Source organism: Primulina tabacum, chromosome 4 (assembly GCF_025594145.1).
Source record: "Primulina tabacum isolate GXHZ01 chromosome 4, ASM2559414v2, whole genome shotgun sequence".
Lineage (NCBI taxonomy): Eukaryota > Viridiplantae > Streptophyta > Magnoliopsida > Lamiales > Gesneriaceae > Primulina > Primulina tabacum.
In genome coordinates, this window is record NC_134553.1 from 2,704,019 (window position 1) to 2,718,870 (window position 14,852).

Here is a 14,852-nt window from a genome sequence, read left to right on the forward strand (position 1 = left end):
GATAGTAATATCTGCATCTTGCATTTATGTGTGCTGTTAATAAATTATATAAACGACAGCGCACAATAAAGGCACGCCGTTAATAGTATTATTAACGGCGTGCAAGTTTATGTGTGCTGTCGTAAGTAAATCATTTTTTTAAAAAAAAAATCGTGTTCAGACATTAACGGCGTACATTAATCGTACGTCGTCAATAGTATTATTCACGGCATGCATATTATAAGCACGCTGCGGAAAATGAGTTCGAATTTTAACGTAGCAACGGCTTTAGTAAAACCGTCGCTAAAGTTAAAGTTGCGACGAATTTAAGGCCACATTTAGCGACGGTTTACAAGAAACTGTCGCCGATTTAAGGCCACATTTAGCTACGGTTTAAATCGACGACGGTTAATAATTAACCGTCGCTAATAGACACATCGGTGACCGTTTAGTAACAAACCGTCACTAAAAAATCGTAAATTCTCTATTTATTCCCGATATCCGTTCTATTTTTTTTCACAACACTTAAAATTTTTCTCTACTTACATGATTTTAGTTTCGATTTAAATACCTGTTTTTGTTTCAATTTTTGGTTAATTTTTTAATTGTTAATTAAGATCATGAGTATTATTATTATAGTTGTATTGTATTTTTATAAAAATGTATTAAATTATAAAAGTAATTTTTTTTTTAAATTTACGCAAAATTTAGCGACGGTTTTGGAACTGTCGCGAAATTATAACACCGTCGCTAAATTAGCGACGGTTTGGCCCCGTCGCCCGTTTGCGACGGTTGTGTCGAAACCGTCGCTAATTTTTTTTGTTTTATGACTATTAACGGCGTACTTGTGCACGCTGTAGAAAGTTGTATTAACAGCGTACATATGCACGCTGCCAATAGTTTAACTATCAATAACATACTCTGCACGCCGTTATTAGACTAAACCGCAGCGTAAATCGCACGCCGCCAATAGTGTCAAACTTAAGACGACTTTCGACTTTACAGCGTGCGTCGCAGCGTGCATACCTTTCCGCGGCGCATATTGCACGCTGCGGAAACCCACTTTTCTTGTAGTGCAAGTAAAATTTCTTTAAAACAAATTCGTCTCCTTCAGTTTGTGCTTCGAAGATTTAACCAGATAACTGTTTTCTAGGATACAATGGACATACCACAATGATGTTGCACAAATCATGACACTGACGAACCAAAGAGTAATCGAACTTTATATGCGGAGCAAACAGGAACAGGAGCAGTATGCGCAAAAGAGCGAGTAGGAGGAAGCATGTAAGAACGAGGGAGAAAGTAGATTTCTGGTGTGTGTTTTCAAGCTTGGCACATCATCTATTTATACAAGCTGATATCATCCATATGAAAGGTCATATATTGCCATGAATAGGGCAGGCGAAGTATTAATAGTCAATCAGATAGAACACCAATAATTATGCATGTGAAAGATCTCACGAAGGCATATGGAAGGTCCCTTCCAGGAAAAAAATTGTAAAAGGTGACATAGCATAGTTAGGAGACTTTTGTCTTGATCGATCCGACACTCGATTCACTCAAGTCGCGCTTGTACGCTTGTACATATGTCAAGCTTTTTTCAAGTTTAAATCGGGCCCATAATTTACAGTATCTTGCGCCGACGTGTACAATAGATCTCTGAAACCCTGACTCCTTTTTTAGTTTTCAAGGTTCAGAAGCTGAAAACCACTTCCACTCGTTTTAAAAAAAATATATTTCTATTATTAATAAAAAAACATGAATTTTGAGGAGAAAGTACTGTTAGAAGTGTGATGGCATATAATTTGGTGGTATATGTATATTTATGATTAATTGATCATAAATTATATTTTCTATTAACATTTTTTTGGACGAATTTGTCGTACAAAACTTTTCGAGCGTTGTTTACTATATTGAAGATTTATTCAATTTAAACCTACAAACCAAGAAAAGAGGAGAAGCCACAAGAAGAATGCATTGTAAGCATAAATAGACTGCGATTTCTAAAAATGAAATTGGTTGCCAAACAGAAACTTTCCCAAAACCAAACCAATCTCCTCCGAAACCACATGCAATAAAATAAAATCTCCAAAAAAAAAAAAAAATTATACACGCCAGAAAAATGATTGGGTTCTCTAACAGATTGTAATCGGAAAATTTCCCTGGTGCGTGTCTGTTGGATTAATATTTCGACTTTGATTCTCCAAAATTTCGTCCTTCTGATTTTGTTCTGGTGTTGATTCACGAGCTCCTGCTGCCTTTTACACTTTATTTACTGGGTTGAATTCGTGGTTCTTTTGGTACTCTATGAAATGTGTAGGTGTGTGGAATATTGATTGATTTGATGGAAGATTAATCGTCGATGTTCGGGAGTTCTTAGAATTGCATTCTAAGATTTTTTGGGTTCTTTTCATTTTAATTTAGTTGTCTATTTAATAGTCATTAGAAGTCAAGATAATTTATTCATTAATTTTCCGTTGTTCGAAAGGTTATTTCCTTGTAGTTTCTGTTTCTAACTTTTTTTTCCTGTGGAAATTATTGTACTCTATCCAGAAGATGGCTAGCCTTTCATTATGCATGGTCGATATCTCTTGAGCCACCTATTTACTTAATCTAATTCGTCTGGAGAGGACTAGTTTGGAATGCTAATCATGAAACCACTTTTCAGATTCTTTTTCCCAATATATTTGATATGCAGTTCCACTATATTACTGCCAAAAATTGATTTGTTTCGCTATTTTCAGGATAGACTGTGATATCACTTCCCGAACAAATTGCTCTTTTGTTTTCCTTTCTGTGACAGTGAAGAACATGCTTATAATGTAACTGGCTTTGCTTCCTTGGTTGCTCTGCTTTTGAGTTTGGATTCTAGATTGTTAAAGGGGATTCAAATGGGGATGCATCGTATTTCATGTATTCATATTGGGTTGTCCATGGTAAATTCTAAAATTCAGTTGGTGTATTGGGTTTATCACCTGAACGATTAAGTTGGGTATTTTTAGCTCCCACTAACCGATGTTCTTTAGGAACTACATGATATTGTTTGTTGGGGATTTGCAAGACTATGACGAGAAACATGATGCAGTAGATTAAGTAATATCGTATGAGGTAGCAAGAAATAGTACAAATTATTAGCCAAGTCAGTCATGGGCTTGCCTCAAGTTCCATCTTGTAAGGTTGTTGAAGAAGTGTCAACATCAGTAAGTGCAATCATGGATATACCGGCTCGATTTGTTGGTGTAAGTGGCTGCAATATGGGTGGAATGCATGTTGGGCACTTGAGTAATAGGATGCCAGGGGATTCTTCGAGCACCTTTTCTTCAAGGAAAAATGTGAAGGATTCTGATATTGTTACTCTGCGTAAGGGTGGTACATCCAGTATGCACATGTCGAGAATTGGATCAACCAAAAAGTGTTTCTTACATCAGGACAGTGGAAAGCTCTTGCAAACTTCAGTTCCTAGGATTGTGGGTTTTAATTCAAATGCATTAGTTACCCATGCCAATCAGTTGGAAGACACACAATTAGATAATGGTTATTTGTCATCTAGCATCTGCTCTTCTTGTGATGCGACAGATTCCTCAAGTTCCATGGTCAGGAAACGTCTGTTGTCACCTTTGAATGGCATACTTTTGCCTGATGGATTCAATGGTGAACCTCTAGAAATTGGGAAATCAATATTTCATAGTCCTTCCCATTTGAGAGGTGGTGATTATAATCTGACTCTGACGAAAAATCAAAATGCTCACTTAAGCAACTTAGACTATGACAGTCCTTTAATATGGTTGACGTCTAACTTTTCAAGAACCAGTATGTTACATGAAGAAGAGTGCGAAAGGAACTCTAGTATTATCACAGACGGGCCTCTGCTTGAGAACCATGAATATAAATCTCGAATTCTGTCATCATCTTCCCATGGGTTTGGATACTATAGAAAATCTATTGAAACACATTCCAATGGTGAAGCATCGGATATTATACCCCATGAATGTGTTGCCTCTCCGCAGTTGTCTTTGTCACGCCTTGGACCTAGATATTGTGGAAGGGTGAGAAATTATACAGGTTGTGGTGATTTGAAGAAAGAGCTTTTCGAGAGCTATATTACGTTCAAGGATATGGAACAATCTCTTGAAGGAGCCATCTCAAGTGTTCTATCATTTCATAAAGATGAGAATGGTGTATCTTCAAGCAACATTCTTGAAGATGAAGTTTTTTCAATGAACTTTGACCAAATTGCTAATGATAGCATGATAGCCATACCAGGACAGAGCCCGAAACATACAACTTTGAATGCGAATCCAGGCAGAAGTTTAGGAGAACTATCTGTCCGAAGGTCCTTGGTAGGTTCATTTGAGGAGTCACTGTTATCTGGTCGATTAGCTTCTGGGATTGTGAGACAGGTGAATTACTTGTTCAGCTTTTATGCGCATACATATTATTAATACTGTGAATGTGTTGTAATTGTCAAAATCTGAGAACTTCGCTTACTACTTTTAACATATTGCACACCACATGCAGAAGATAGATGGTTTCCTTGCCGTTCTAAATATTACTGGAGGACGTTTTTCACCTCATCCACAGAAGCTTCCATTTGCTGTGACTAGCGTGGATGGAGATAATTACTTATTGTACTGCTCATCTATAGATCTTGCAAGCGGCCGTTTACCATCTAATGAATGTGAAGGCCAAAAGTTAAAGAGAAGTCTCAGTGTTAACAGCTCTTCCAACGAAACTCGCCTGAGAATACCTATGAAAGGGCGCTTACAGTTGGTATTATCTCTTTAACTTAATTGAATGTGTTTCTTAGTGTTACTTTGATGTTATCTTAACGATGTTTATAGCGAAGTAGAATGATCGTTGGAACTATTAAACACCTAAAGTGAAATTTTGTAAATAGTGGAGGACATCCCGGGAATAAGGCATGCATGACCCATTCGTAAACTACAAAATTTTCATGATGCCTCTGCCCTTTACAGTTTTGTTAGCTTATCAATATGTATTTTAGAATAAGGAGACTAAAAGTCTTGTATTAGTTATGTTTTGCTTGGTAAATGTTTGTATACCTGGTGCAATCTTGCGGTACCAATAGAAAATCCTTTGTCGGACTTCTTGTGGACGGAACACACTTGGAACTGGTGAATGATGGATGCAGGGTCCAAAATAATGTAGACCAGTAATATTTAATTTTATGAGCTCTGGATGTAACATGCCATCCTTCTCAGGAGAAGGAAAAAAACATTTTCAATCGATAATATTTGGTTCTGAAGAGTCTGAACAACATAAATGAATTTCCCAATCCCCCGCCCTTTACCAGTTGTGAATAAAGTTCCTCCAAACAGCAAGTGTCATTTTGTTCTCAAAATTCAATCTCCAGAGTGTTAGGCATCTTTCTCCCCTAATTGCATTTTAAGTGGGTTAAAATTTCTGCACATTTTCCACAAATGTTACTGTACTACCTTTGCTGAAAGGATGTTAGTCGTGTTTCATTACTTGCATTCACTCGAGCTTTCTTGGTGCCTATGGGAAGCCAAAGGGATTGTGATTGTAGGACTTTTGGGCTAAGTGCGTTTAAAAATATGTAATTGTTTTTGTGTTTTCTAAGTGTTTTTCAGGTTGGTGACTTTAAGATCAAATGCTATTTCCATTGGCTACTGAAGGAGGACGTCTACAAAATATGACTTTGCTGTGACTTAAGAGTCTTGTCCTAATTATTTTGCAACTGATTCTATGTCACTGATGTAAAAATATCTTTGAAAAGTTTGTTAAACGCCTGATAGAAATGATATTGGCAATCTGTTGAATTAAACAAGGTGATTTTGTAATCCGAAATATTGATATCTTGAACACAGGTCCTCAGCAATCCAGAAAGAACTCCTATACATACATTCTTCTGTAACTATGATTTGAGTGATATGCCAGCTGGCACAAAGGTGGGTCTGAATGTTAGGAACTAAAACAACATAGAAATTACTCTCTTTTAACTTGTTGAATCCTTCAACATTTATATGTCAATCATAAATCAAGTACACTCGTTCTTGCAAATTTATAGACGTTTCTTCGCCAAAAGTCTACTTTAGCTATCGACAGAGGCCAACAAAAAGACTCTGGTCTGAGAAATGAGGGCACACTTCCTTCGATATCAAAATCAGGTGATGATTCTTTATAGATTGCTGGGGCCTTTGGAGTTAAAAAGCTCAGGATATTTGGTATCGCCAAGTGAATAAATACTAATGGCATGGACAATATTCTTTTTATTAATATGTAGATAGGAGCGGATTTCTGTGCAAACCTTTGTATGCTAATAATAACACGACAGGTTCTGGTGTTCTCCGATATATCCTACATCTTCGTTTTATGTGCCCCCACCGAAAGAAATACTCAAGAGATGCACACAAATGCAAATCTGGACCATCCTTTTATCCTGCTAGCAACTGTATCAACAGTGAAGGAGAGCGGCGTTTCTACTTGTATAATGACATGAAAGTGGTGTTCCCACAACGGCATTCAGATTCTGATGAGGGCAAGGTATACCTATTAGTATTTACTGGATAACATTCTTATCATAGAAAAGCATGTGTGTGAAAATTAAAAGTTCAATCCCTGTGCATGAAATGCCACTGTTACTGTCGCTCAACATTTATTACCTTCTAATGTTGTTGCATTTGACTTCCACAACTTTCCTGTCAGTTGCTTCTCTGATTAAAAGTCCGAAGCTTTGCATATTTTTTGTAAGTTTTTAGTAATCCCCGGTAGTTCTTGATAGTTGTGTTACAACATTCCTTAGTATGAGCACTAATACAACATAGGATCAGAAGGAGAAGCTATGAAATTTTTATAGTACTGCCACGGAAATTGTATTGAATGATATAATCTCGTGACTTCCTTGTATGATACCTTAGTCATCATCATTTCTTGCTTTGGCATCCATTCTTTGTTCTTGATAGACTACTTGGCAGCGAGCTTCTTTGGCTTAATTCGACTATGGATTTATTTAATTTGATTTGATGATGCAGTTACAAGTGGAATATCATTATCCCTCAAATCCAAAGTATTTCGACATCCATCGGTGAGACACTTTGGTTCCATTGTGCAGTTCTGTAGATGTATTTTTCTCTCTCTCACATGTAAATACATGCTCCTCATCTGGGTTTCATGATGTTGTAATAATTTGTACATGTGAAAATGTATCCCGAAAAAGAAATAAACAAGGAAACAACTTCTAAAAAAACAATGAAAATTATCTGCGAATGGTAGAGATTTCTACGTTCATCTATCGCATATGGCAAGCCACGCCATATTTCAGAAGAGATACCATATGAAAATTAGTATATGGAATTCGGACAATTCCAAAATAATAATTACAACAGAGGAATACATTAAGTTGGAGAGGATAAAAAAACTCAAAACATTACATAAAACGTTTCGTTTGAATATATCATTGCTCTATCCAATAAAGTTCATAGTTGCCTACCGTGTCAGAAATATCAATCAATATGAAGATAAATGAATGAAACACCCGTAAGTAGTTTCCTATAAAAGGGAGAATTCCCATATATTTATGTCAAAATAAGTAGTTTCCTATAAAAGGGAGAATTCCCAAATATTTATGTCAAAATATATATTTTTTAGATACACAAAAAATAATAATTTTTTGAACTTAATCAGCTGATCTATAACTATACAACATAGGTACGTTACCCACTATACTTTAGTTAAATGTAAAGTTAAAAAATAAATGTATAAATAATATTTATCACAACCCTTTATAAATACTTAGCCAGCAAACTCTATTTATCAAGCAAGCACATATATTCTAAGTTAAGATTTGGCCTTCAAAAGCTCGTATATATCATCCTTAAACTATGAGGATAATGGACAAAATTAAAATCCCAGCTACTCAAACTTCAAAAATCTTCATTATATCCCAAATATCACTCAGAATTTTCGCTATAGCCGCAACCGGAGCTGCTGCGTATGTTGTTCTCACAAGCAAGCAAACTGCTGTAGCTTATGGGTTTCAAGTCGATGCTCGTTATAGCTATACTCCCGCTTTCAGGTAAGAACCATATCTAAGTTCTGATATCATATTTTATGACAGAAAGTTGAGGATTTTTTTTTCTTGTAAAACTGCAGGTTCTTGCCTTACGTGAATTTGACAGCATGTGCCTGCTCAGTTGTATCTGTGTTTCTAATCTTTTTCTTCGTAAACAAGGGGGTGAATCCGAAAAATTACTTCTACGTGTTCCTGCATGATTTGGTTTGTAAATAACTTACATATATCATCGTTCATGAAATTGCTGTACATACGTAAATACATGCAGAAGTTAATATTGGAAAATTTGACAGACGATCACGTTATTGTTGTTGGGTGGATGCTCGGCAGCAACGGCGATAGGTTACGTGGGGAAATATGGGGATGAGAGAGCAGGTTGGTTGCCAATTTGTGTTCACTTTGCCAAATTCTGCGACAAGTTATTCATTTCAGGAATTTTGACTTATCTAAGCCTCGTTTTCTATTTGTTCCTTACGGTTATTTCTGCTCATTTATCGTCCCACCAAATCCAAGCTTGAGGGTTGTATGAAGATCGTTTAAATGGTTTTCAATAGTATATGTAATAAATTCATCTGAATATCATTTTGTTCCTTTCGATTTAATTTTAGAGATCTTGATGTTTTACTTTGAGGCTAAAATTAATTTCACCACATGTTTAACTTCTCTTTTTCGATAATTTATCATGTTTGATCGAGGATTTTTTGTTTTTTTAACCAAGATTTTTTTTTTATAAATTTCCGAATAAAAATAGGAAAGTGTTTTGAAAGTTGTGAAAAAGATTGATTGTTAATTGTTCCAAGAAAATGAGGAAAATAATTTATCTACTAGTTATCATATTTGAAAGTAATTTAATATATGATAAAAAAATATTACTTTTTATTGTGAATATCGGTAGGGTTGACCGTCCCACAGATAAAGATTCGTGAGACCGTCTCACAAGAAATCTATTCATAGGCATAGTTTGGTACATGGGATAAGTGAGGGATTGATAAATAATCCTCCTTATCCCAGGTTTGGTACCTTTTTATTGATAAATAATTTTTTAGAAGGATAAAATGTCCCTTCTATTAGGTGTGATAATTTTAATTTAATGATAAAATACACTACAAATGACTTAATTGCCCTCAATTTATAAATGATTTTTATAAATTTATGCTAGTAGGTAGAAATTAAAATCAAATAAATATTTTTATTTATTTTTATATATTATATAATATGATAATTATATAAATGAATTCGAGATAATTATATAAATAATTTTTATAAATATCAATAAAATTATTAGTATCACTCGATTAACCTTAAAAATTGATATTTGACTTGACTCACAAAATTAAGGGTTCAATTATCATATTATATAATATATAAAATTAGGTAAAATAAATAAATCATGCAAGCACTATCGGCGCATGAACAGATAAAAATATGAACTCAAACAACAACTTTGAAATTATAAAATTTATTATGATAAGGTTAATTTTGTCATTGCAATCTAATATATAAATTTAATCACTCTTATTAAAATCATACCAAACATTAAATATAATATCCTACATCTTATTTATCCTTAACTTATCCTTATATTATGTATCACATATTTATTCTATTATGTGTACCAAACTATGCCATAATATACTGGGTTCCACTTAATTTAATAATTATAAGAGATGAAACGGAACTAAACTTTCGTAAATAAGACGAAATTATTTTTAATTTTTAGGTTAGTGAATCACTTCGTTTTCATCGAGTAGGAGGACTATTTACCAGCACTACTACTACTACTAAATATCGCTAGTTGGGTACAAATAAATTAAATAACCTCTAAAGTTTGGCTGGACTACAATTTTTAGGGTTATTAATTTCGTACCGAGTCATTTGCAGTTCTTCTTGAGAATTAATTTCTGGACAAAGAAAAATGTCCCAAGACGTGTTTGTTTGGTTGAATCTAATTCGAAGTTCATGAGCTTTTGGTATCATTCGAAAATATATTTTGATATAAATATTTGTACAATTAATAATTTTCTCTTACTATTAAAATATTTGTTATATTCACTCACAAATAAATTTTAAACATGCAATGTGTATATTCTTGATAATACATAGGACAAATGCACATGCTAAAACCCTACCATTTCTACAACCACATACTCATTCAACATAAGAAATCGTCAAATTCTAAAGTTTGGAACGATGTCTTTTGATTGAGATCCAATTATATAATATGAGTATGTCTCTTGTGAGATGATCTCACGAATCTTTATTTGTGAGACGAGTCAACCCTACCGATATTCACAATAAAAAACAATATTATTTCATGAATGACTCAAATAATAGACTCGTCTCACAAAATACGATCCGTGAGATCGTCTCACACAAATTTTTGCATTATAACATATATCTCCCGAACTAGGGAAAAAAAAGATTTAACCGTCGTACTTTAAGTTACTGAGATGCTGTAAAAAAAAAAACAAATGAATTAGGATTAATGTGATTCCGACTAAGGCTGGAATAATCATAATCTAACATATATGCGATAAGTCAATATCTTTGGTTACATGGGGGATTTCCATAGTTTTTGAGAAAGTAAACAGAGTCGAGAAGGATTTTCTAAACCATAGAAGCAATTTATCATCCAATAATGTCATTATGCATAATAAATTAAGCTCACACATAATAAAGACTTCCACAACGATCAAATGGGATATATAAAATTAATACACACAGAGTTGAAGAAGACAAAAATTCGTGTGAGACGATCTCACGGGTCGTATTATGCGAAACAAATATTTTATTTGGGTCATCCATGAAAAAATATTACTTTTTATGCTAAAAGTATTACTTTTTATTGTGAACATCGATAGAGTTGACCGGTCTCACAGATAAAGATTCGTGAGACCTGTTTCACAAGAGAACTGCTCGTTGTGATCATGCAAAAAATACCAAAATGGATGCATCCGATATATTACAACTCAATGAATATCAGAAAGATATGGATAGGAAATGTATCAGTTGAAGAAAGGTAAGGAATACAGCAAAGCATGAGCTAAAAGTGATGCGATTCACTAATATTAATAAAATTTTGGCAGAAAACACAGAGTATCTACACTCGAGTTAGCTCACCAAACCAAGAAATTTAACAACCAAACAGTCTTTCATCAACAACTACGCTATAAACACTTTTATTTTTCTACTGCAGATTCTAACCAATTTATGAACAATACAGAAAATGACGCAATCAAAATTAAAAGGATAAAGAATTAGCAAACTATTGTACATATAGATGAACAGTATTGATCCGGTTATGGTAATTTTGGTCTATGGATCTTTCAACATGCTAGTTTCTCCGATCATCGTTAAACTTAATGCTTTGCAAAGACTCCCCACAGCTTGCCACGGCCAAGACTGTCGACCAGATTCTTGGCACCTTCAACATCCAAATCAACAAGTTTCTGCAAATAAACGCCGGCACGGGCCGCCACCATTTGTTTACGGCATTTCTTTGAATGCACAAGCGATGCTAATGTAGAAATAAGATACTTTTTATCCAAATTTTGAGGTGAAGTATCCAAGAGTATAACTACAGAGACAATCCCTTTTCCCTCCTTCCTTAAAATCCTCCTATTTCCGGCATAATTCATCAGTGTCGATAGTGCTTTTGCCGCTGCTTCTTTCTCCTCGACCGCCTTACCATCCAACATTTTAACCAGCTGCACGATGCATCCTATTTCTCCCAATTCCTTTCTTGTTTTACTACTGTAAGCTAAATCGTACACAGCTTTTGCAGCTGCAATTCTCACCCCCATTGCGCCAAAACTCAGCGCTCCAACTACGCGACTCAGAAAACCATTTGCAGCAAGGAACTCGGCAATATTAGAACATGATGCCAGTGTCCTAACCAAGTGAACCACCACTTCGAAATTCTGGGCTGTGGGAGCAGAATCCCATATATTTTTCAGGTTCTCGATCCCGACTTCCCTAGCAACGAACAACTTCAGCTCATCATCCCCGGAGACCAAATTACACAAACACCCAATTGAATTTTCCTGGGCTAAAGCAGTACCGGAGTTGCACAACGCTAACAAGGTCAAGACAGCATTTTCCTCGATAAAGTTCTCTTTAATTTCCGTAAAAACAGCTAAATTACGCAAAACCCCGGCTGCCACAGCTTGAGAAATTGGCGTCCCTTCTTGACAGATTTCCAACAAAGACGAAATCCCTCCTCTGGACCCAATCGCCCTCGCATTCTCCTTCGAATTACTCAAAGCTTTGAGGGCAATGCATGACTTCTCTTTCGCGAAAATGCTTCCGGATTCGAGAACCCGCAGCAAATTATTCAACAGGACCAAACCCTCGGCCAACAAAACATGCTTGCTCGAGTCCACGGTCGAGATTTTAGCAATAGCAGTGACAGCTCTTTCCTTGATTTCGGAAGAAGAGCTGGAATCCAGTAACCTCACCAGCACAGGAACTATGCCTTGCGCCACCGCAATCAATACATTTTTATCATCTTCCTGCAATAGCCCGAGAAGCAAATCAAGTGTCGAGTTCTTCGACTCGGTAGACCCGATCTGAAGTCGGGTCATCAAGTTCCTAGCCTCGGTACGAACAGATTCCCGTCGACTTGACTCAACAGTAGACATTGAAGTTGAGTCACTTTTCCTATGCTCAGAAGGGGAAAAAATACCACTCCTGGCAAGCACTTCGAGGTCATTGATATGTGCATCGAGTTTCCCTGATAAGGAGTCGATATCATTCTGGGTCCTCAGCTTCCCCCCCTGCAGCGTTTGTTCGTGACAGAGTGCAACAAGAGAAGCAGCGGCGGAGCAGGTGGCGGAGAGGGACTGGAGGAGGTCAAACGAAAGAGGGTTCTCGGCGGCGGCGATAGAAACAGATATTTCCGAGAGGCGGGTTTCAAGTGTGGCGAGTTTGACTTTAATCAAAGACCATTTGCCCTTAAAGATTTGAACTTGGGAAATGGAATCGACGAGAGAACGTAGGAGAGCCTCAGTTGCCGTGAGTATAGGAGCAACGGGCTCTTCCTGTGGTGATTCTTTCATGGCTATGGAGGGTGGCGGAGGGGAAGAGGTACTGTGCGCGAAAAGGGTCACGAAGATAGGCCGGAGGGCAAAATGCAAGATATATGTGAAATTTATGGATGACGCGAATAAAGAGCGTGGACTTCAAACTGGGATATTAATTATTGATTGATGCATCGTCTTGTACTATAAAATACAAGTGAAATATTTCCTAAATCAATTATTGTTCGTATTGATTCTATAATATAATACAATAACAATATATTTGAAATTCAAATATACAAATTCAAGTACAATTTTAATTTTTAGGTACACCCGTTTTTTAAACGACAAAACCACTGTTGTGAAACATTTTATTAAACAAAATAATTTTCAATTGACAATCTACTCTGATTCTACAAACACGTTGAACACTTATATATTTAATATAAGTGGTGAATTAAGTGTACAAAAATTTAAAAAATTACACTCAATATAAACAAATTATAAATATGTTTATATTCTAAATATTAATTTAAGTCCAACAATATTATTTATAAAAAATATATATATATACCAGCTTAGATTTATTAGTGTTTTATAAAGAACGTGTGACATATAAATATAATTGTTGTTGTAGTTTGGATTGTGATAAATGTACGGTTATTAAAAATTTTATATATTATTATGTTTCCTTGTAAAAAAAATGAATTAGAATTATTTATATTCAATTTCAAGAGTATAAATATGTTAAAATAAAAGAGCAGTGAGCGCAACGCGCTAAGGAAGATAAACAAGTTGAATTATTCGGAAGCGAGAAGAAGAAGAAGTCAGAGTCGGATGTGAAAGCAGGCATTGCAATTTTTAATGATTTCGGGGGCCCAATTGCAATTCACACTTTTTATCCACTGGTCAAATTGACCCCGCCCTGCCGCTCAGTTACATTGATACATTAATGACAAAAATTTAGATGATATTATTGGTCATATTTTGTGATATAAATTTTTTATTTGGATCATGAAAAAATATTACTTTTTATATTAAAAATATTATTTTTTATTATGAATATCGGCAGGATTGACCCGTCTCACAGATAAAGATTCATGGGATCGTCTCACAAGAAATCTACTTTATATCAATTATAATTTAATTAATTATCTATATTTGGTGGTCCTGGTACACTAAAACTAGAAGAATTATTTAAAATATTTCATGGGTTTTTAATTTTTTTAAAAATATATTATTTATGAATATAAATACGTGAGACGGTCTCTTGCATCATTTACTATTATATTTGATATTATGACTACCTGGAAAGATACATATGGTAACTTTTAATTCTTTTGGCCACTACGTTTAGTTACACGCACCGGCGAAGAAAAGCAAGTGCAAAAGGATGGATGATTAAGCAAATGATGCATTGAGGTCAATCATAGCGGTTGCGTTGTGTTCTCTTTTTACTTTTTGTTCCACTCTGTCTTTTATTATTTATATTTATTATTATTATAATTATTATTATTATGTATTAGAAAATCTTGTAAATTGAGGAGTACAACGGTGCCAGGCTGCCCATTCACTTATTTGATCTAGATTTTAGTACTTGTGAGATTGACTTATCGCAGTTAGATCTTGCTGCTACCTCTGCCCTTTTTGTAACTTGCTTAATTAAAATTATAAATTATAATAACAAATATCATCGATCGATACGTGCCACTATTTTTCTTTTCAGCAAGTTAATTAAATTTTCATTCGTTGCGAAGCACATGAATGTGATACTTCAACAACGAGAGCTTTCACAGGCGAAA

General features: G+C 35.1%; 3 protein-coding genes across 8 annotated transcripts; 2 read left to right on the forward strand and 1 right to left on the reverse strand.

Moving 5' to 3' along the window:
• Window positions 1–1,937: 1,937 nt before the first annotated feature.
• LOC142542386 (uncharacterized) lies at window positions 1,938–7,254 on the forward strand. Of its 6 annotated transcripts, XM_075648993.1 has the most exons (8): window positions 1,973–2,144; window positions 2,724–2,915; window positions 3,006–4,379; window positions 4,498–4,749; window positions 5,829–5,909; window positions 6,029–6,128; window positions 6,296–6,504; window positions 6,993–7,254. In XM_075648993.1, exons 3-8 carry the CDS (start codon window positions 3,126–3,128, stop codon window positions 7,047–7,049), a joined length of 1,953 nt encoding a protein of 650 aa, XP_075505108.1. In that variant the 5' UTR covers window positions 1,973–2,144; window positions 2,724–2,915; window positions 3,006–3,125; the 3' UTR covers window positions 7,050–7,254. The 6 variants fall into 6 exon arrangements, with proteins under 6 accessions (XP_075505112.1, XP_075505108.1, XP_075505110.1 ...); XM_075648997.1 differs by lacking the exon at window positions 1,973–2,144 and adding an exon at window positions 1,938–1,958 and having other exon boundaries at window positions 2,724–4,379; XM_075648995.1 differs by having other exon boundaries at window positions 1,973–2,212; window positions 2,724–4,379.
• Window positions 7,255–7,638: 384 nt separating this feature from the next.
• LOC142542387 (CASP-like protein 1F1) lies at window positions 7,639–8,651 on the forward strand. Its single transcript, XM_075648999.1, has 3 exons — window positions 7,639–8,035; window positions 8,113–8,236; window positions 8,326–8,651. Exons 1-3 carry the CDS (start codon window positions 7,842–7,844, stop codon window positions 8,548–8,550), a joined length of 543 nt encoding a protein of 180 aa, XP_075505114.1. The 5' UTR covers window positions 7,639–7,841; the 3' UTR covers window positions 8,551–8,651.
• Window positions 8,652–11,073: 2,422 nt separating this feature from the next.
• LOC142542389 (uncharacterized) lies at window positions 11,074–13,183 on the reverse strand. Its single transcript, XM_075649000.1, has one exon. It carries the CDS (start codon window positions 13,087–13,089, stop codon window positions 11,392–11,394), a length of 1,698 nt encoding a protein of 565 aa, XP_075505115.1. The 5' UTR covers window positions 13,090–13,183; the 3' UTR covers window positions 11,074–11,391.
• Window positions 13,184–14,852: the final 1,669 nt, after the last annotated feature.